This window comes from Chelonia mydas, chromosome 2 (genome assembly GCF_015237465.2).
Source record: "Chelonia mydas isolate rCheMyd1 chromosome 2, rCheMyd1.pri.v2, whole genome shotgun sequence".
Classification (NCBI taxonomy): Eukaryota; Metazoa; Chordata; order Testudines; family Cheloniidae; genus Chelonia; species Chelonia mydas.
The window spans coordinates 235,229,450-235,249,088 of NC_057850.1; the positions used below are offsets into that span (position 1 = coordinate 235,229,450).

At 42.2% G+C, this 19,639-nt stretch overlaps 1 protein-coding gene across 9 annotated transcripts in view; it reads left to right on the plus strand.

The window, feature by feature from the left end:
• Positions 1-19,639, plus strand: part of CCNY (cyclin Y) — a 217,104-nt gene that overhangs the window by 139,338 nt on the left and 58,127 nt on the right. For 8 of the 9 annotated variants that reach the window (XR_005224087.2, XR_005224088.2, XM_037890995.2 and 5 more), the window contains one exon: positions 6,407-6,441. The exons of the other annotated variant lie outside the window; for it this stretch is intronic. Coding sequence is in view for 6 of the 8 variants with exons in the window: in XM_037890995.2 (XP_037746923.1) it covers positions 6,407-6,441 (35 nt within the window). In the remaining 2 variants the exon portion in view is untranslated. The remainder of the gene's footprint in view (positions 1-6,406; positions 6,442-19,639) is intronic. 9 annotated transcript variants of the gene reach the window in all.

Genomic DNA, 19,639 nt, shown 5'->3' on the forward strand with positions numbered 1-19,639 from the left:
ATGGATATGCAGAGAGATTCACATAGGGCCTGAGGCAAAGCCCGCTGAAGTCAATGACGGTCTCTCCATTGACTTCAGGTAGCTTTAGGTCAGACCCATGAATAAATGGCTACAGAATTGGGCCCTGTAGCATGTTGACTATTACAAGTTCAAAATATACAGTGGAGCTACAAATACTAATAACGTGTAAAAGAATTAGCTTCTTTAAGTGTAAACCTTTCAGTACAGTTGCCTTTCAGAACTAAACAGAAGGAGCCAGGTTCCCAGCTAATGTACTTCCACGTAGCTTAGTTGGACCAATGGCAGTTTAGACCAGCTGAGGATGTAGTCTGATGTCTCCCCCAGACAGGTTGAAAACTGTAAATCCCAGTTCACATGAGCTCTTCGATGGGTTTTAAAAACAAATAAAAAATATCCCTTTATTTTTATTGATCAGCATGGTTTGACAGTATCTTTTATTTATCTGGAATTTATTTTATTTATTTTTTTACTTAGAGACAAAAATAACCTGATAGAAATTAAGCCTGTGTTTTTAGAGAGCCTCTTGATGTAATTAGTGGAATGGAAGCCACTTACTTTTGGCTAATTAAATCTACAATGTCTAGCTTGAGTGATGTTAGTGTTTTGCCAGAAGTAGACGTGAATAGTGAATACAAAGCACGTCATTTTCTACCCAAACTTTCCAAGCAACTTTTCTGTTATTGTTGTGCATTCTTTGTGCTCCTTGTTCGGGGCATATGAACTCTGTTTTAGACTTACTGAGTAAATGACACTTTACTGAGGTTTTTATTCAGCTAAGTGCACATTTGTATTTCAGAAATTCTAGTGACCTCGTTTTTTTAGTTGTTGTTTGTTTTCTGGTAGTTTTTGAAAATGTTGTCTACAGAGACGATGCATTTTAGGCCCTGATTCTGCAGTGGGTTATGTATGGGTACTCTTCTGCCCTTGGAGGCCTACTGACTGCATCTGCAAGATTGGAGCCTTAATTAAAAGGCAGCGTGGTATAATGGGGAGAGGGCAAGAGCCAGGAACTTGTTGCTCTGCCGTTGATTTGCTGTGAGGTTTGGGTATAGTATTTAACCACACACACCACCCCTCATCCTTCCCTGGGCTTGGCAGTCTGTAAATTGGGTATGGTGACACTTCCTTACATCACAATGGTATCATGAGGATTAATTAGTTAGTGTCTGTACAGCATTTTGAAAGTGCAAAGTAATATTTGAATGCTAAATATTCTTAGAGCTGGCTGAAATGGTGAAAATTTTTCACACAAAGTTATATCTGAAAACATTTGATCAGCTCTAATTATTATAATTCTTTTATTAGTGACTGATTTTTTGTAATTGTAGGTTATGAGAAACTTTAAAAAATGACAATTAATTTACAAAATCTGATTGCTTTCAGCCCAGTTAGTTTAGAGAAAAGGAAGGAATTTATTATTCTCACAAAACAATATGTCAACCTTGCTGAACTGCCTCAGAAATTTACCAGCTGAGGTATAAAACCTGCTCGTCAACCTTTTGAGTTGATGATAATGAAAAAACAAATGACACCTTACTCGCCTGCCATATGAAACACTGTCCTGAAAATACTACTGGGTATAGTGCCCAGAACAATCACATTTCAGTGGGCTAAAGAACACCAGTAAGCACTACGCCTGGTTGTATTTCAGGCCCATTTAAAAAATGTATCCGCTCTGTAAGGATAGAGAAAATATTCAGTAATGTTTCATGATGCCAAACTACAATATCATGGTTTATGTAGGGGGTAAGCAGAGTTAGCATAAGATTTGTCAGATTGCTTAGGACCCTGTACAAATGTTCAAGTCATGGTAGTGTACACTGCCTCTAAGAACTGAGGCCATTTAAGGCCCAATAAATGTTAATCAAGGTGCCAGATGGTAGGCTCAGAGAACTGCTTATGCAAAATGTCTTTCATTTTTTATCCCTCCTCTTCACAGGGACTGTTCAAGGTGCTAAGCCTGGTGACAATCCCCCTAGCATGTCAGGAGTACCACCTTTGATATCTTTAAACTTAATTTAGAACTCATTAAAAACAAAAAAAAGCTTAATAGAATCATAGAAGTTTAGGGTTGGAAGAGACCTCAGGAAGTCTAGTCCAACCCCCTGCTCAAAGCAGGACCAACCCCAACTAAACCATCCCAGCCAGGGCTTTGTCAAGCCAGGCCTTAAAAACCTCTAAGGATGGAGATTCCACCGCCTCCCTAAGTATAACCCATTCCAGTACTTCACCACCCTCCTAGTGAAATAATGTTTCCTAATATCCAACCTACACCTCTCCCACTGCAACTTGAGACCTTTGCTCCTTGTTCTGTCCTCTGCCACCAATGAGAACAGCCATGCTCTATCCTCTTTTGAACCCCCTTTCAGGTAGTTGAAGGCTGCTATCAAATCCCCCCCTCACTCTTCTCTTCTGCAGACTAAACAAGCCAAGTTCCCTCAGCCTCTCCTCGTAAGTCATGTGCCCCAGCCCCCTGATCATTTTTGTTGCCCTCCACTGGGCTTTCTTCTTTCTGTAGTGTGGGGCCCAAAACAGGACGCAATACTCCAGATGTGGCCTCACCAGTGCCGAATAGAGGGGAATAATCACTTCCCTCGATCTGCTGGCAGTGCTCCTACTAATGCAGCCCAATATGCCGTTAGCCTTCTTGGCAACAAGGGCACACTGCTGACTCATATCCAGCTTCTCATCCACTGTAATCCCCAAGTCCTTTTCTGCAGAACTGCTGCTTAGCCAGTCGGTCCCTAGCCTGTAGCGGTGCATGGAATTCTTCTGTCCTAAGTGCAGGACTCTGCACTTGTCCTTGTTGAACGTCATCAGATTTCTTTTGGCCCAATCCTCCAATTTGTCTAGATCACTCTGGACCCTATCCCTACCCTCCATCATATATACTTCTCCTCACAGTTTAGTGTCATCCGTGAATTTGCCCAGGGTGTAATCTATCCCATCATCCAGATCGTTAATAAAGATGTTGAACAAAACTGGCCCCAGGACCAACCCCTGGGGCATTCTGCTTGATACCGGCTACCAGCTAGATATCAAGCTGTTGATCACTACCTGTTGAGCCCAACGATCTAGCCAGCTTCTATCCACCTTATAATCCATTCATCCAATCCATACTTGCTGGCAAGAATACTGTGGGAGACCATATCAAAAGCTTTGCTAAAGTCAAGATATATCACATCCACTGCTTTCCCCATATCCACAGAGCCAGTTATCTCATCATAGAAGTCAATCAGGTTGGTCAGGCATGCTTGTCTTTGATTAATCCATTCAGTAAGGGTCCCACACTTTCCCTGACCTTTTTCTTGTTGCTAACATACCTGTAGAAACCCTTCTCCTTACCCTTCACATCCCTTGCTAACTGCAACTCCAGTTGTGTTTTGGCCGTCCTGATTACACCCCTGCATGCTTGAGCAATATTTTTATTCTCCTCCCTAGTCATCTGTCCAAGTTTCCACTTCTTGTAAGCTTCCTGGATGGGATGTGTGTTGGACCGGAAACAAAGGGTCTGTGCATGCTGCACACACTGAGTTGAAAGTGGAGGCTGTGGTTAATTCAGGGTTTTTGAAGTCAGCCTCTGCAATAGTGATTTCCCCACCTGTATTAGTTAGGGGAAACTTGATTGATTGCTACTTCAGTGTGTTGGAAATCTCCCTTTTCATTAGTTAGATAGAGCTGCCTCCTTCCTTCACTTCCATTAGGTCCTTACTTACTGTACCAGCATTGCTGACTTTAGCAAGTAATTGGCTTCAAAGGAAACCCCAGTTTATGGGATGAGCAGGAATGAAACAGACTGTGCTCTGTTTTTGTGTAGACCAGCCCTTAGATCAGGACCCGTGAATTCCCTTGTTCCTCTAAGAAGAGGAATCGTAGCTTTATTCCTGTTCTAAATTATTTAGGAACTCTGAAAACATGAGAGGCTTTGATTGATGTGTAATTATTAACCCAGGGATATTGCCTTTCATCCTTTTGAGGTCTACCATTAACACTGCTTATGCACATTGCACAAAGGAATACTAAGAGAGCACAATAACAAAAACATTTTTTCTCCCCCATTTTAATCCTGCATAATTTATTCATCCTACTGTAGTAAAAATGCAGTTTTAACAATTTGAGTGCGCTTGCAAAAATGAGAACAGGTTATTTTGCCTTGACATTTAAAGAAAATTAAGAAATTTTGGCAGCTCTCCCATCTGTTAGTATGCCTGACGAAATCTACCCAGGATGCAAGTTTTGTAAAAAGCGAAAAAAATGTAATAGAAAAATAAATAGGGACTTAAAGTCTGAACTTCGAAACTGTGATTTTAAGTCTGTTCAGCTTCATTTCATCTTAAACCACCGTTCTTGAAGCCAGATACTACAACTGTAGCTGTCTGCGATACCGTATGCTAGTTAATTAGAATGGGGTCAAGTTCTGTGGTTTGCACAGGAGCACTTTGCACTGCTTACACCACACAAAGTGCCCTTGGGCAGCTGGTGAAGAATTCCCTCTGCACAAGGACTCTGTTGGTGAAAAGCTGGCAGAAGTGGCTTTGCCATCTCCTGTACCAGATGTCCTTATTCCTAATATGAAGGGGGTTTGTTGTGGGTAGAATAGGAAGGAAGTGTGACAGACTGGAGTTCTGCTGTGCCTGATGCTCCCAGCATAGGTTTCTTGAGGGATCATACGCCTTGCGTCAGTGCTGGGCAGCGCAGAATTAGAGAGTCCTGCCTGACTCTCTGTGGTCCCCCACTGGAGAATGAAGTTCAACGAAGTTTACTTTCCTTTGGGAAAAGATGAGGAAAAAGATCAATTTGGGTCTCACAAGGAGAGAGAATCTGCAGAGTGAGGGGTGTGTCTGTGTCCGTCTGTCCAGCATTGGAAGAGGGTAAATGGCATGGGTGAATGAGCAGTAAGTGCAATACTTTAGCAACTAGAGAATCATACAGCGGTGAGGGCACCAAATGATGTGGAGGGTGGGAGCAAGAACAGGGAAAGAGAAGAGTGGGGGAGCAGGAAAAGCCGATAAACTGATATATTGACACGGGGCTCAGAGGCATTTTGTCACTAATTTTGTTGCATGCCACAACATGCAGTAGGAACGCAGTGGACAAAGTTATGCTACTAGATATTTAATCGTGTGCAAATAAAGTTTTGATAAAATACAAAATAAATGTTGCCATTATGAAATTACATCTGTGCTTGGTAAAGTGTCTGCCTGCAGCTTGGGAAAATTATTTACATCACTTACATTGTATTACACAATAGAGAAATACTTTGGCCTGGTGTTAAGTAACTAAATGATGGTAGATATTTTCTTAGATTTATTATTTACTTAACTGATGGAATAACACCCTGACTGGAGCTTCAGAATAGAAAGAACAGCATTTCAGCAGAAGGACGAGCAAGCTGCTTAACTGCTTACTAGCCAATCAGAATCCCCCCGCTGTGTTTTGAAAACTGCACAATCAAATACACTTCACAAAATAAGTGTTCTTTAACAGCGACCCATTAACAAAGTTGCACATATGAATACACTGAAATTGTGTGTGTGAATACGTGCAGACATAGAATCAAAATTTGTAAAAAGTCTTTTAAAAAAATCCCTACATAGTATTCCTCCCAGGGAGAGGAAGTGAGAAAAAGAGACTCTCACATGACTGATGCTAGTTGTGTCTCTTAAGGTGCTTCTGGAAGATGCTCAGATACCACGGTGGTGGGCGTAGTGTAAGAGAGAAAATAGAGAACAGGACCAAGCACACCAAAGTGCCTTTAATCACCTATGGCATTAAACCATTTTTAGTGTAATTCCACAATTTGGTTGATATGTTACTGGTATGGTACATGCAGCATTTTCACAGTTGTTGAACAGTGCTCCACAGGCTGGCTAAGGGATGAGTTAATAGGAAAAATATTCACAAAAATTAAACCAGTATATAAAATCAGTTGTAACATTAAAGTTTATTTTAGCTTGCTCCTTTGCTTGTAAGCATTTTGTCTGATAACAGTGGGCCTGATCATGCAGCGGTTACTCATGTTGAGTAGGAGTTACTCATTGAGTAGTCCCATTGACTTCAGAACAACTACTCAGGATGAGTAATGGCTGCAGAGTTGCACCAAGTGATTTTAGGAGGCAGAGTTCAATGCATGCAGTCGTAGTGAAATATCTAAACAGATGAGAATTTTAATCATCCAGCACAATGCAGAATTTAAATGCCTTTAAGTGTCCAGGTATATGAGATGTTCCTTCTGTGCTCAAATAATGAGTGAACTTGGTTAGTGCAATAATGATATTACACATAGATACCTTCCTACTTTTGATCGTAAAAATGGTGTAACAGAAGCTTAACTGAGACAAAATACAGTCATATAATATTTCTATTACATTTTATGTTTTTGCAGTGAGAGAAAAACGCAAGAGTCTCTATATAAACCACGTAAGTGAAAATGTCTCCCTGTGCGGCTTCATACACATTGTTGTCTATATTATGCAGAACTAAGAGTCTTTGTAAGTAAATCCCTTGTGTGTGAGAGACTATAATGTTGCCTCTGGGGACTGAATCATGGACCTCAGTATGTAAAAGCATGGGTCTTCACTATTTGAGCTAAAGGGCCAGTTCCATTAGCTTGGAATTAGTAGCATTCACACAACCCTGTATATGTGGCATGGCTGCTAGAAGGGACAGAGAGCCACACTGTGTTAGCGTGGGTTACAATATTATTTCAGATTAATATTTTTTTGAAAAACTCAGAACTTAAAAATGTGCTTGCAGTGTGTAAATTTATATTATGTGGAGAGTCTGTAGAGTATCACTATTATTTTTGAAAAGGGCTATTAAGGTCCAAACTGATGGGATGCATTGCAGAACAGATATGTAATATATGGTAAATGTTGGAGTAGTTAGATGTCTTAATATTTATCCTCTACCTTTTTCTTTCTTCTATTCTTTTCAAATGAATACATTGTGGGGCTGCTGCTGGTGACATCAAGAGCAAAACTCCAGTTGACTGTATTAGGGACAGGATCAGGACCTTTATTATCATTCTTTTTATTACCTTAGCACCTTAGGAGCTTTATAGATCAAGGATTATCCCCAGTGTAACCAGCAATATTGCCAACCCCAAATATTCAAAAAATCATGAGTCATGTCCCAATAAATCATAAGATGTGTCAATAACATAAAACTGGGAGGTTCTTTTTATATGCGTTCTGGTTTCTGAGCCATTAATGTGCACTTGGGTCACGTTTTCAAGGTTTTCTCTACCACTATGAGGTCTAAACATTTAATTTAAAATAAATAAATAAAATAAAAAGCTGAGTTGCTTATGTAATCTCAAGAGCTGAGGCTTTAAGAAAAACAGAGAATATGGAAGGCTTCAAAATTGCGAGATTTGGCAACACTGGACCAACAAATATTTTTCTCCTAAAATACTAGTTTTTATTGTTTACCTGCATATGAGAATAGTTTGCACTGAAACTACCTTTGAAAGTCATATTATAACAATGCACAGTATCGGAGTCCTGTAAATTTACTGATATGTGCTGAATAACTGCCAGTGAGCACATTAACACAAAACTTATTTTTTCTTCTTTTAAGTCCTCATTGTCCAGACAGGTAACACAGCTAACTGTCTCCTGACTTGCTTTGCCACTGCATCACTCACAATGGGTGGGATTCTCATCCCTACCCTGGCCCGTTTACAACCTGTAAAAGGGCTAAAGTAGAATAAAGAGGCTCTAAAAGCCTATCCCAGCTGGAGGAGAATTCCTCTGGTAAAAATGAAGACAGGCTCCGACTTTACATACTTGCTACTGTTGCTGCGGCTTCACTGCTGTTGTTAGTCAAGCAAGCTTTGGTCTAGCTAGATCTTGGATATGTCTAAATATGCTGCAACCACTCCTCCCAACTGCAGTGAAGACCTACGCTTAGGAGAGCAGCACAGAATCTCGCCCCACATTTTGACTTTACAGTTACTGCAGAACCTTGCCAAAGCCTTGAGAGAAATCCTCTTTCTCCCCCACTCATCCAAAGTGTGTTTATATAAAAAAGTGTGTGTGTGTATTTTTCTGTTTTTTTTAAGTTTTCCTATTTTATATTCCGAAGAAGAATAAAGAAACTTTGAAAAATGTGTGGTATTCATTTTTAAAAGGACTGAAAACTGATCCTTTTAAGGCTGACAGCATGCTCCCAGGGGGGTTTTATGATAGGTGTAAGAGTATAGTGCATGACAAACCATCAACTGTATGTGGGACTAAGCAGCTGAGGCAGGACAGGATGATGTAGAGCCTGAAAGATGGAATATTTTGTTATGGTAATTTGCATGTCCTTATTTCCCTTCTTACTGATGGCATTCAAAATGTTAAATAATTCCTACAACTTGATCTTTTTTCAGGCTTGGTTAAATGAAATTAATTTACAAACTCCAGGTGTATGGAAATTAAAGATTTCAGATAACCTCTGGATACCAGTCAGGTGATTTTCCTGTGTAAAATATCATTTCTGGCTAGAGAAGCAGCTGCTTGACACTATAGTATTGACAAGTCAGTAGTACTGTGTGTGTGCAGTATGCATGTACAGAAATTGCTTCCTGCTAGACTTGTTCAGCACCCAGGCAAATAAATAGAGGCGGAAAGATTAACAGGGCCCAGTTATCCTTGTGCTTGAGCCCTTCTTATCTTGAGTGCAGCAGTGACTTTCAATGAGAGATGGCTAAATAATTAGTATCAGATCTGCTGAAGGGGGCGGAGAGGGGAAACCTGGAAGTGGTCTTAGCAGCTGGTTCGTTATTGACAGCAGTTCTGGAAAATGCTGTGCTGGAGACTTGCTAACTCAGGATTCCTAGGCAGAGCCACGAATATCCAGGATTGTTCTGCTAAGACATGTGCCAACATATTTACCCATGTGATAAATTCTAAAGTGTGCTCAGCACGAATGTTTTAAATGGTTGAAAAATAATCACAGTAGAACTAATGTGAATGTTTCAAAAAAACTGCCATCGCCTTTACTAAACTGGATTTAACTTTGTTTTATCCTCCTCTTATAGTTTAGTAAGTTAAACGGTGTTACATGGGCTACTTGCCAGACTTCACTTTGACCAAAAGGTAAAGCAGAAGACAGAAATGGTGGCATGAAAAGGCTACACACAGGGTTAAAACTGCTACTTTTATGTAGGAGAGGAAAAAGTGTTTACTAGGATTCCATTAGTGCTTAAGGTAATCCTCCGTAACATAATTGAATATCAGTGTTCTACCTTAATGTATTTTTACCAAATCCCTATCGTAAATTGGAAAACTAAAGAATTTTCTTGACAGCTGTTCCTTTCTTGCCGAAAAATTCCCCTAACTATGAGTTTTGTTCTTACAGATGAGTAACCACTCCATAGGAGTTAGCTATGCTTCATATGCTTAAGAACATAAGGGCCAAGTGGCCTAAATGTTCAGAAGTGGCCCCTGATTTTGGACATTCCTCAGTTGTGGAGTGCTGCTGAACTTCAGAAACTTAAGGCTTGATTTTCATGGGTACTGAATAACCACAACTCAAACTGATGTCAGGAGTAGCTGAGGGTGCTCAGCACTTCCTAAATAATCAGGCTTCAGATTTCTAAAGTTGGGCACCCAAAATCGGAGATCACACTTGCAAATGTTGCTTGGGTACTTCTAAACATAGTAAACTAAGGTGGCTCCTAATTTTTAAGGCCAGAAGGAACTATGATTTTTAAGTCCAGAAGGAACTGATCTCCTTATTTGAAGTGAATGGGAGTAAATAGCTTAAGATGCTGCAATTTGCCAACAGCTTAATGTGGCAAATTATAGACGATGTTTAAGGGTAAAGCAAGTATTGTTAGTGTACTCTATCGATTACTTAGTCTCTCTGGCACCAGGCTCATCTTTCTATGCTTATTAAGGCATGTTTGTAAGAGGAGTTGGCTTTGTTTGGCACCATAATAAGTAATCGGTTTCCTGACTGACTTGCCCCCATGCACTGCAGGGAACAGGCAAGAGGACATAAACTCTGTGTGGTTGTTTTGCTTCCCTTGTACAAAAGCTGCTTGTCACAATACAGAGGAAAACACTCCTTTCTTGCAAGTTATTTCTCTCCAAGATCATTGTTAGGTTTTAAAATTTCTACCTGTACTTATTCTCCTTCTGTGACCTGTAACCAGGAAGATTGGCACCTAGAATATTGTTATTTTCTGTACAGCATTTTAATAGTTTGAGCTAGTATAGTGGCTCTCTACCTTTCCAGACTACTGTACCTGTTTCAGGAGTCTGATTTGTCTCACTTAAAAATTACTTGCTTACAAAATCAGACATAAAAATACAAAAGTGTCACAGCACACTACTGCTGAAAAATTGCTTACTTTCTCATTTTTACCATACAATTGTAAATAAATGAATTGGAATATAAATATTTTGCTTACATTTCAGTGTTTAGTATATAGAGCAGTATAAATAAGCATGAAATTTTAGTTTGTACTGACTTCAGTGGTGCTTTTTATGTAGCCTGTTGTAAAAGAAGGCAACTATCTAGATGAGTTCATATACGCCCTGGAACACCTCTGAGTACCCCCCCCCCCCCAGGGTATATGTACCCCTGGTTGAGAACCACTGATTAGTGTTTAAACGTCTCCTGTGAGTTCAGGTATGCCAAGTAAGCTGCAATCAGAAAGAGAAATCTTGGGAAACGCAATATTTCTGTACAATTTTAGGTTTTTATAATAAAACATGTCGGTTTTTACAGAAAATGTGATTGTAATTCAGGAGCTTTGTAGTTATGGCTCCTTTTTGTTGTCATATTTAGCAAACTTGTCACAGTTTCCTGAAGTAGTTTTCTGGCAGTTTAGTTGCAAGGTTATCAAATGGCCAATTATGCTTCTTTTGATCTGGTTTCCTGTTGTCTCTTCATTTCAAATGCACCTTTTCAGCATAGTCACTAGCATGCTCTCTTTTATAAAGTACTTCTGCTGGGTGAATCATTTCCGTTTACCCAAACACAAACAGTGGGATCTAGGATTACTGTGATTTACTGAACTTTGTCTGGTGTAGGTAGCTGCAGAGTTTTTATTGTACCTTGTCATTAAGTGGGCTTGAAGGATCCAGCAACTGTGTTAATGTTTTTTTTGTTTGTTTGTTTTTTAAACCAATTAAAATAGAGGGATGATTTCTCTGGTGTAGCAGTCTGTCTCACACCCTTCCCCAAAAAGACACTGAGATGACTTGATTTAGGATTGTGCTGAATCCCACATACCACTCCAATGCTCACCTAAGTGGGAATTTTCAGAATAAGCTGCTAACAAGGGAGGTAAGTCACCTTGTATCAGCTGTTCATGTTTTCCTCCAGCCAATTTTTATCTCAAGCATTTGCAACAGATTCTGTTTTCCTTTTGGACTGAATTGATGATCAAGATTTTTGTTACATCTTTAATGCTTCCCCATTGTTCACTTGTCTTTTAATCTGCTATCTGTCTCAATTTACTAAGTTTGTGACTTAGGTCTGGTCTACACTACAGACCTATATCAGTGTAACTACGTTGCTCAGGAGTGTGAAAAATCCACATCCCTGAGCAATGTAGTTATACCCACCTAACCTCCACTGTAGACAGCACTATGGCGGCAGGAGAGCTTCTCCCCCTCACATAGCTTCTGCTCTTCAGGGAGGTGAGTTAAGTATGCTGACAGGAAAGACCTCTCCCATCAGTATAGAGCATCTTCATTAAAGCACTGCACTGGCATAGCTGCATCATTGCAGCTGCACTGATGCATCATTTTAATGTAGACTTGCCCTTTGTCAAACTACTTGAGGGGAGAAAAAGATGCTTGCATTTCCTCTTCGCTGCGGGAGAGATGACTTCAGTATCTCTGCCTTCAGAAGGAAGGCAAACAGGAAGGCTTATTTTATTTTTTGCAGTACCTGACTTGGGAGGAAGGGGATTTTTGTTTTCTCTGTCAAGTTGGATGTGTAGGATTTTTCCCCTCTGGAGGTCATGAAAATGCTCCACTTTACAAAGATCTTTCTCTCTTCTACTTTGGCAATACACATTCTAATCTTAGGCGCAGTAGCATCCTAAAAATAAACCTTTTTTCCATAAGGGAAATATTTCTAAAGGAGGAATTATCCTCAGTGGAAGAAAATACAACATTTCTCTTAAGCATCTTTTGGATTCTAAAGTTTGGATCACCGTTATGCTTTGTAAGAACAAGATGATGCTGAAGGGGATTGCTTGATGGTCTTAACGTTGACTTCTACCACCTAGACTCTCTGGAACTACAGGTTCAAATCCCAGCAGGCTTTTCTCACCTCTTTATCCTTCCAAGGTGGATGGACTATGTTCCACATGCAATTATGCTGCGAGTGTGTTGTCCTGAACAAAATTTCATTTCTTTGCTATTGTGTACTTGCTGCCACTGTCCATTCCAGAAATGGATGTTTTCCAGTGCCCTGATCCTTTAATCTGATCCACACAGGTAGACTCTTGCACCCATGTGAAGCCCCACTAACTTCGTTGGGATTCTGTGTGATTGCAAGGGTCCTGTCTGGATCACATTGCAGGATCCACTTCACCGGGGTACCTGTGCTTAAAGTTAGGCATGTGCTGAACTGGGGCCATAGTCTGTAAAGCAGTTTGATTCTTTGGGATGAAAAGCAGGATTTAACTGAAATATTACTATTGATTTATTATCTGGAATGCCCAAGGCCAACGATGACTGTGGATGTTTATAATGCCAGTTCAAATATTGTGTGCCTGTCTCCTTAAGATTTCTTTTTAGTATTACTTACTGGAAGATGAATTAGAGACTACTGAGAGGCTACTGCACTTTCTTCTGTATAGATTGCCTAATCTGCTCTTTGCTCCTTTCCTGTGCAAGAGGCAGATCTTCTCCTCATCCACTTGCCCTACCAACCGGGAGACTGAGTGTCATTTTGATGTGAAATGAAAAAACTTTGTAAAGGGTGAGATATTAGAATGTAGCCGTCAGTTGTGTTTGACTCACCATTTTTAAAAGGGGAAGAGTAGCACACGTAGTAGTTACTAAAGAAGTTACTGAGTGTTAATTGCTGTACTGGAAGTATAGCAAAGACCTTCTTCTGCTGTTGCACGACATAACCACTTACATGCTATGTAAACTTGGGTCTCTGACATGCTGTTAGTTCTCAAGGAGATCCTGAGTCTCTAAAACCCATTGCTAGAATTGGATATGTGTCATCAGTGGTTAAGGAAGGCCCTGTGTATGCTACAGAAACAAAATTTATGAACTGTTAAACTCATTTGGAGCTCAACTATGCTCTAATGTGGATTGCATAGTCTGTGTGTCTGAGGCCAAACTATACTACAGTTGGGTTCAAAAACTGTGCTTACACCCCAGTAGAGATCTAGGCTAGGGCACTGTTTTTGAACCAGGTTAAAATGTGGGTCAGCGTAATAAGCCAAGGATGGCACCAGACCATGTAATAAGATGGTTATGTGCAATGGAGTTTAATAACTGGTTAAACTGGATTGTGTTTTGTAGTGAAGACGCCACCATATCAAGGTACAACTTAGGGCTTAACTACAGTTACAGCAGTGCAGCATCAAAGAAACTACCTACACCAGTGGGAGAGAGTCGCCCATTGGCATAGGTACTCCGCCTCCCCGAGAGGCAGTAGCTACGTCGACGGGAGAAGCTCTCCCATCAACATAGTGCTGTCTACACTGGGGTTAGGTCAGTATAACTATGTCACCCCCACACCCCAGGCAACGTAGTTATAATGACATAAATTCATAGTGTAGACTAAGCTTCGGTACAAAGAGAGTCTCTCCTGCTGCTTCTGTTCGTTGAGACAACTATAAGCATCTAGCCATTCATTGAAGGGTTCGGTCATATTATGCAGCATGCTACAAGGCACGGTATTGTGTAGTTTGACTAATTTTGGCAAGTTTCTCTCACTGACGCATAAAATCATGTTGCTTCAGTGAAGAAACCAGGTATCAGAACAGAGGCCATGTTTACATTACCTCTTATGCTGACAAAACTTATGTCACTCTGGGGTATGAAAAAAACACACCCCGAAGTGACATAAGTTTTGCCGGCATACGTGGCAGTGTACACAGCAGAATGGCTGCGGGAGAGCTTCTCCCAGCCGACATGGCTGCCGCCAGTCGTTGAGGTGGTTTTATTATGTCAGTGGGAGTGCTCTCTGCCATCAGCATAGAGTAGCTACACAAGTGATCTTACAGTGGGACAGCTGCATCGGTACAGCTGAGCCACTGTAACTCACTAGTGTAGACATGGCCTAAATCATAGCCTGACGCAATGGAGAGTCCTCAGAATAGGCTTTGTCCTGTCCTATTTGAGTCAGAAACAGTCCCAATCTTAACCTCTTGCTGTAAGTTGGCTCCTGACATACCTTTACACGCCAGTTTTGCCTACTTGTTTTTGGATGTCACCACCCTCTACTTTCCTGGAACTGATGGCAAATAAATAATTTGCAGTGCCTGTTGGTTTAAAAACACCGACAAAAAACAAAATCCTGCAAATCCCGTTTTAACTTTTTCAGTCATTTTTAAATCAGGCCCCAGAGGGATTTATCCTTTTGCACAGACTGAACATGAAGCAGTTTACATTTTGTCTTGTCTTCTCACAACAACAACAACAACAACTGTGATACAATCTGCAAAGCTTGTGATTTTTGTCTTTTTTCAGTGAGTATTGGTCTTACAGCTGTTCTGGTTTGGGTAAGACACCTTGTGTTTAAGTTTTGAACAGTTCATACAGAGAACTGTAAAAAATAAAAAACATAAACACAGAGAGAGAGAGAGAGAGAGAAGACAAGGTAGGTGAGGTAATATCTTTTATTGGATTGGAAGTTATGAAAGTAACAAGGTGGAATATGGTGCCGAATAGAGCAGCAGTGTTTCCTTAGAGTTACGAATGTCCTGTGGCAAAACAGTTGATTTTAACAGCTCGAAAAGCTCCTGGCTGAAATGAAAGTACTTGTTACAGCACCTGCATATTTTATAGGAACATTATAAAATATTCAGGTGCTGTAACAAGTCTAACACATTTCTCCACTTTGTATGCCTCTTCCTTACAAATCTCATTAAATACACACTGTTTTATATGCCGGCTCTGTCCTCTAACTAAATTTGGTAAAACGTTGATGACCCTGACCTTTCATGGAGGAAAGAGCTAAAATCCTCGCCAGCCAAAGAAATCTGCATGGATGCTTCAGAAGCACATCTTTTTGACCTGTGAAAATAGAACTCCAAAGCAATTCTTTACCCGTTCCTTCAACTCCCATTTGCTGGTTGTGGCTTGGGCCATGTCTACACTACGAAAGTACTCCGATTTTGCAGAAGTCGATTTTTGGGAACAGATTGTATAAAGTCGAGTGCATGCGTCCACACTAAGCACATTAATTCGGTGGTGTGCGTCCACAGTACCATGGCAAGTGTCGACATTCCGAGTGGTGCACTGTGGGTAGCTACCCCGCAGTCCCCGCTGCCCCTTGGAATTCTGGGCTGAGCTCCCAATGCCTGATGGGGCCAAAAATTTGTCGCGAGTGGTTATGAGTAAATGTCGTCACTCAACCCTCCCTCCCTCTGTGAAAGCAACAGCAGACAATCATTTTGCGCCCTTTTCCCTGGATTGCCTGAGCAGATGCCATAGCGCGGCAAGCGTGGAGCCCATTCAGCTCACTGCAGCAGTTATGACCATTGTAAACACCTCGGGCATTATCGTGCAGTTTATGCAGAACCAGCACCTGAAAAACCAGGCGAGGAGGTGACGGCAGCGCGGTGATGAGGACCGTGGTCCCCAGCAATTTGGAGATCATGGTGTTACTGGGGCAGGCTCATGCCATGGAACGCTGATTCTGGGCACAGGAAACAAGCATAGTGTTGCAGGTCTGGGATGATTCATAGTGGTTCCAAAACTTTCGCATGCATAAGGGCACTTTCATGGAACTTTGTGACTTGCTTTCCCCTGCCCTGAAGCGCAAGAATACCAAGATGAGAGCAACTCCCACAGTTCACAAGCGAGTGTCAATAGCCCTGTGGAAGCTTGCAATGCCAGACAGCTACCGGTCAGTCGGTAATCAGTTTGGAGTGGGCAAATCTACTGTGGGAGTTGCTGTGATGCAAGTAGCCAATGCAATCATTGGGCTGCTGCTATCGAAGGTAGCGACTCTGGGAAATGTGAAGGTCATACCAGTTGGCTTTGCTGCAATGGGATTCCCTAACTGTGGTGGGACTATAGACGGAACGCATATCCCTAACTTGCTACTGGACCACCAGGGCAGCCAGTACATAAACCACAAGTGGTACTTTTCAATGGTGCTGCAAGCACTGGTGGATCACAAGGGACGTTTCACCAACATCAACGTGGGATGGCCGGGAAAGGTTCATGACGCTCGTGTCTTCAGGAACTCTGGTCTGTTTAAACGGCTGCAGGAAGGGACTTACTTCCCAGACCAGAAAATAACTGTTGTGGGTGTTGAAATGCCTATAGTTATCGTTGGGGACCCAGCCTACCCCTTAATGCCCTGGCTCGTGAAGCTGTACACAGGCACCCTGGACAGTAGTAAGGAGCTGTTCAACTATAGGCTGAGCAAGTGCAGAATGGTGGTAGAGTGTGCATTTCGACGTTTAAAGGGTCGCTGGCACAGTTTACTGACTCGCTCAGACCTCAGCGAAACCAATATTCCCATTGTTATTGCTGCTTGCTGTGTGCTCCACAATCTCTGTGAGAGTAAGGAGGAGACATTTATGGCGGGGTGGGAGGTTAAGGCAAATCGCCTGGCCGCTGAATACATGCAGCCAGACACCAGGGCGGTTAGAAGAGCACAGCAGGAAGTGCTGCGCATCAGAGAAGCTTTGAAAACCAGTTTCATGCCTGCTTGCAAAGGAAATAGTCACTATCGTTTAAAAAACATGTATTCTTTATTAATTGATTATAAAAATAGGGAGATAACTCACAAGGTAGCCCAGGTGGGGTGTGGGAGGAGGGTAGGAGAGTAGGAAAAGGCCATTTTAAAACTTGTTGAATGCCAGCCTTCTGTTGCTTGGACTGTCCACTAAGGTGGAGTGGTTGGGTGCCCGGAGCCTCCTCCCCCCTGCGTTCTTGGGCGTCTGGATGAGGAGGCGATGGAACTTGGGGAGGAGGGAGGGCGGTTAAACAGGGGCTGCAGCAGCAGTCTGTGATCCTGCTGCCATTCATGAACCTCCACCAGACGCCAGAGCATGTCCATTTGATCCCGCAGTAGCCCCAGCATTGCATCATGCTTCCTCTCCCTCTCGTTCATCGGCCACTGTCCTGTGCTCTGCTATTGTGTCCCTCCACACATTCTGCTGAGCTCTGCCAGTGCCGGACGACTGCATGAGCTCAGAGAACGTCATCGCACGTATGTTTTTTTTCGCCGCCTCATCTGAGATAGCCTTTGGGACGGAGGAGGGAGGCTTGAAACATTTGCAGCTGCTGGGGGAAAAAAGGGAGTGAAGTATTTAAAAAGATACATTTACAGAGCAATGGCTATACTCTTTCACGGTGAATAACACTATTCAAATTACATAGCACATGTGATTTTGGTACAAGGTCGCATTTTGTATCTTATGCTGGCCACGAATGCATCCCAAGTTCTCAGGGCTACTTAATGGTTAAAAAATGCTTGCTTTTATAACATGTATTATATTTAAAAAGGTACACTCCCCAGAGTTCCCTTCTCCAGCTTCGTTGGCTTGGGAGGGTATTTCAGTCAGGGTGATAAAAAGATCCTGGCTGTCGGGGAGAACGGTGTGCTGTGTGCTCTCCTCAAGGTCGTCGTCGTCCTCCTCCTCTTCCACATCCGCAAAATCCTCAGGCATGGCGGAGAGTACCCCATCATCGGAGTCCACGGACAGGGGTGGGGTAGTGGTGGCGGCCGCCCCTAGAACTGCATGCAGCTCAGCGTAGAAGCGGCATGTCTGGGGCTCTGTCCCGGAGCGTCCGTTTGATTCTTTGGTTTTCTGGTATGTTTGTCTGAGCTCCTTAAGTTTCACGCGGCATTGTGTTGCGTCCCTGCTGTAGCCTCTGTCCCTCATGGCCTCGGAGATTTTTTGAAATGTTTTGGCATTTCGTCTTTTGGAACATAGTTCTGATAGCACCAATTCCTCTCCCCATACAGCGATCAGATCCAGTACCTCCCGTTTGGTCCATGCTGGAGCTCTTTTTCGATTCTGGGACTGCATGGTCACCTGTGCTGATGAGCTCGCCTGGTCAAACAGGAAATGAGATTCAAAGGTTCCCGGGGCTTTTCCTGTACACTTGGCCAGTGCATCAGAGTTCAGAGTGCTGTCCAGAGTGGTCGCAATGGTGCACTGTGGGATAGCTCCCAGAGGCCAATACCTTCTAATTGCATCCACACTAACCCTAATTCGAAACAGCGATGTCGATTTCAGCGCTAATCCCCTCGTTGGGGAGGAGTACAGAAATCGGTTTTAAGAGCCCTTTATGTCGAAAAAAATGGCTTCGTTGTGTGGACGGGTGCAGGGTTAATTTGATTTAACGCTGCTAAATCCGACATAAACTCGTAGTGTAGACCAGGCCTTAGAAAAGAACCTAATGCTATTTGAGGTCTTCCTTTAGCTGTAGGGCCTAGGTTTCAGTCTCTGGAGATCTGTGGTATTTTATTAGAGAGAGAGAGAGGGGCTAGCCTCCCCACAATTGAGATAGCAACTACTATCCCATTAATGTGCTGATTTCAGTCCAGTTTTACCCCTTGCTCTCCCCTTTCTGCAAGTCACGCTATCACGATTTAAATGTCTAGGAATCTGGTTCATCTTCGACCTAAAGCAGATCTATTTCTTAGTAATCTACTGCGCAGAGCTTCACAGTGCTCCAGACAAGCATCACCGGTAGTGCTACTGGTCCCCTCCTAACATCCTGTACATCAGTAAGTAAAAAATTGTAGTACCACATCTAGAACTGTTCCCTAACAGGACTCAGAGCTCCCTCTTTCTTCATCCCTTTGATCCTGGCATTTTCTTAAAGATGGGTTGGGACACTGCTTCATTTTACATACCTTATGGTGAGCTGTCATACACTTCTGGATGGTTAAAAGCTAGAAATCAAGCTTCAGCAATCAATTGCTGCCTGGAATATGAAGCTTGTTCTTCATTATCTTTGTCTTCACTGGTTTGTCTGTAGGTCAGTCTTCCTTTTTTGTCTTTAAATACTAGAAGCTGTTACTTTAGCACCTAGTGCTGGAGCTCACTGCTCAGTTTAGGCTATTTTTCTTTCCTGATACTTCTCAATGTTTTCTTTTAAGACTATACCCAAAATTAACTCTGTGTTATACATGGTCATACTTTCCACCTGTCTACCCTCCTGCCTTCCCTAAAGAGTGGCTTTGACAAGCCCTAGATGTGGTTAGGGCCTCGTAGTTCCACCTCCACGTAACACCAGAATTCAGGGTTACTAAGTCCCTCTTTGTGGGTCTTTCAAGGCCACAAGAAGGGACAAAGTGCCTACTATAGATCTGTTAATCTAGGCGAATCCTGTGCTCCTCTCCGTGGATCTGAGCCCTTGACTAAATGGATCTGACTATGCACTGAATTGTGTTTATATAGCCAAAGGGCATCCATGTCCTCTGCATGAGACAACTTGTTCCTCTGGCAGGC